The sequence below is a fragment of the Rhinatrema bivittatum genome, unplaced genomic scaffold (assembly GCF_901001135.1).
Source record: "Rhinatrema bivittatum unplaced genomic scaffold, aRhiBiv1.1, whole genome shotgun sequence".
Lineage (NCBI taxonomy): Eukaryota > Metazoa > Chordata > Amphibia > Gymnophiona > Rhinatrematidae > Rhinatrema > Rhinatrema bivittatum.
In genome coordinates this window covers 8,027-9,184 of record NW_021821108.1, presented here as the reverse complement: position 1 = coordinate 9,184, position 1,158 = coordinate 8,027, and the positions used below count along the sequence as shown (strand labels likewise).

At 47.0% G+C, this 1,158-nt stretch overlaps 1 protein-coding gene across 1 annotated transcript; it reads left to right on the top strand.

The window, feature by feature from the left end:
* Positions 1–457: 457 nt before the first annotated feature.
* On the top strand, positions 458–865 carry LOC115082457 (E3 ubiquitin-protein ligase TRIM39-like; the record flags this gene model as incomplete). The annotated part of the gene is made up of 1 exon (XM_029586686.1): positions 458–865. A coding segment is annotated over exon 1 (408 nt), but the record flags the coding sequence as incomplete, so codon positions are not given.
* Between the last annotated feature and the right edge of the window lie 293 nt (positions 866–1,158).

Sequence of the window (1,158 nt, the reverse complement as noted above, 5' to 3'; positions counted from 1 at the left end):
GTGGATCGGGTGTTTTTCTTCTTAATGCTGGAGCTGGCAGCACTGCGCAAGACTAAGAGAGAGCTGAGTTTGCTCTGCACGCCTGCCAGAGATTGCAGTGTCTGCGGCAGCAGGTTATTTCCTCTTACAAATGAATGACCATACTTGTTTGTTTTCTTGCTGCAAGAGGCAGATCTGGGAGACCGTCAGATTTAAAGGTTGTGAATGATGAATCATTTTAAAAATCACACCTTCCCCTATTCACACTGCTGTTTGCTACTTTTTACCTAATCTGGAGTCTTTTCACAGTGGATCTGGTGTTTTTTTCAGCTGGATTTGACAATACTGCTCAAATAGTGCAGTATGCAGAAAGCTGATAAACCTCCTGTCCCAGAGAGACACTCCCTAATGATGAAGAAATCACCAGAGAGCACTTGAAACTGAAACCGAAAGCTTGTTTTTCTATCCTGCAAGAGACATGGCTGCATCAAATCCGGCTGAGAATCTGCAAGATGAAGCTTCCTGTGCCATCTGTTTGGATTATTTTACAGATCCGGTGATCACTGAATGTGGACACAACTTCTGTCGCTCCTGTATCACTCGGACCTGGGAGGGGACAGACACAAACTTCTCCTGTCCCCAGTGCAGGCAAACCTCCCAGCAGAGGAACCTCAGGACTAACAGGCAGCTGGCAAATATGACAGAAATAGCAAAAAAGATTTCTGAGAGCTCAGTGAGACAGAAAGAGGAGAATCTGTGTGAGGAGCACGAGGAGAAGCTGAAGCTGTTCTGTGAAGCGGATCAGAGACCAATCTGCGTGGTGTGTGACAGATCCCAAGACCACAAATATCACACTGTGATCCCCATAGAGGAGGCTGAGCAGAAATACAAGGTGTGTGTCAGTCTCTTTATTATCACAGTGTGTCCCGGGGTCACAGATCTCACACTGTAATCCCCATAGAGGAGGCTGTGCAGGAATACAAGGTGTGTGTCAGTATCTTTATTATCACAGTGTGTCCCGGGGTCACAGATCTCACACCCTGATCCCCATACAGGAGGCTGTGCAGGAATACAAGGTGTGTGTCAGTATCTTTATTATCACAGTGTGTCCCGGGGTCACAGATCTCACACTGTGATCCCCATACAGGAGGCTGTGCAGGAATACAAGGTGAGTGTCAG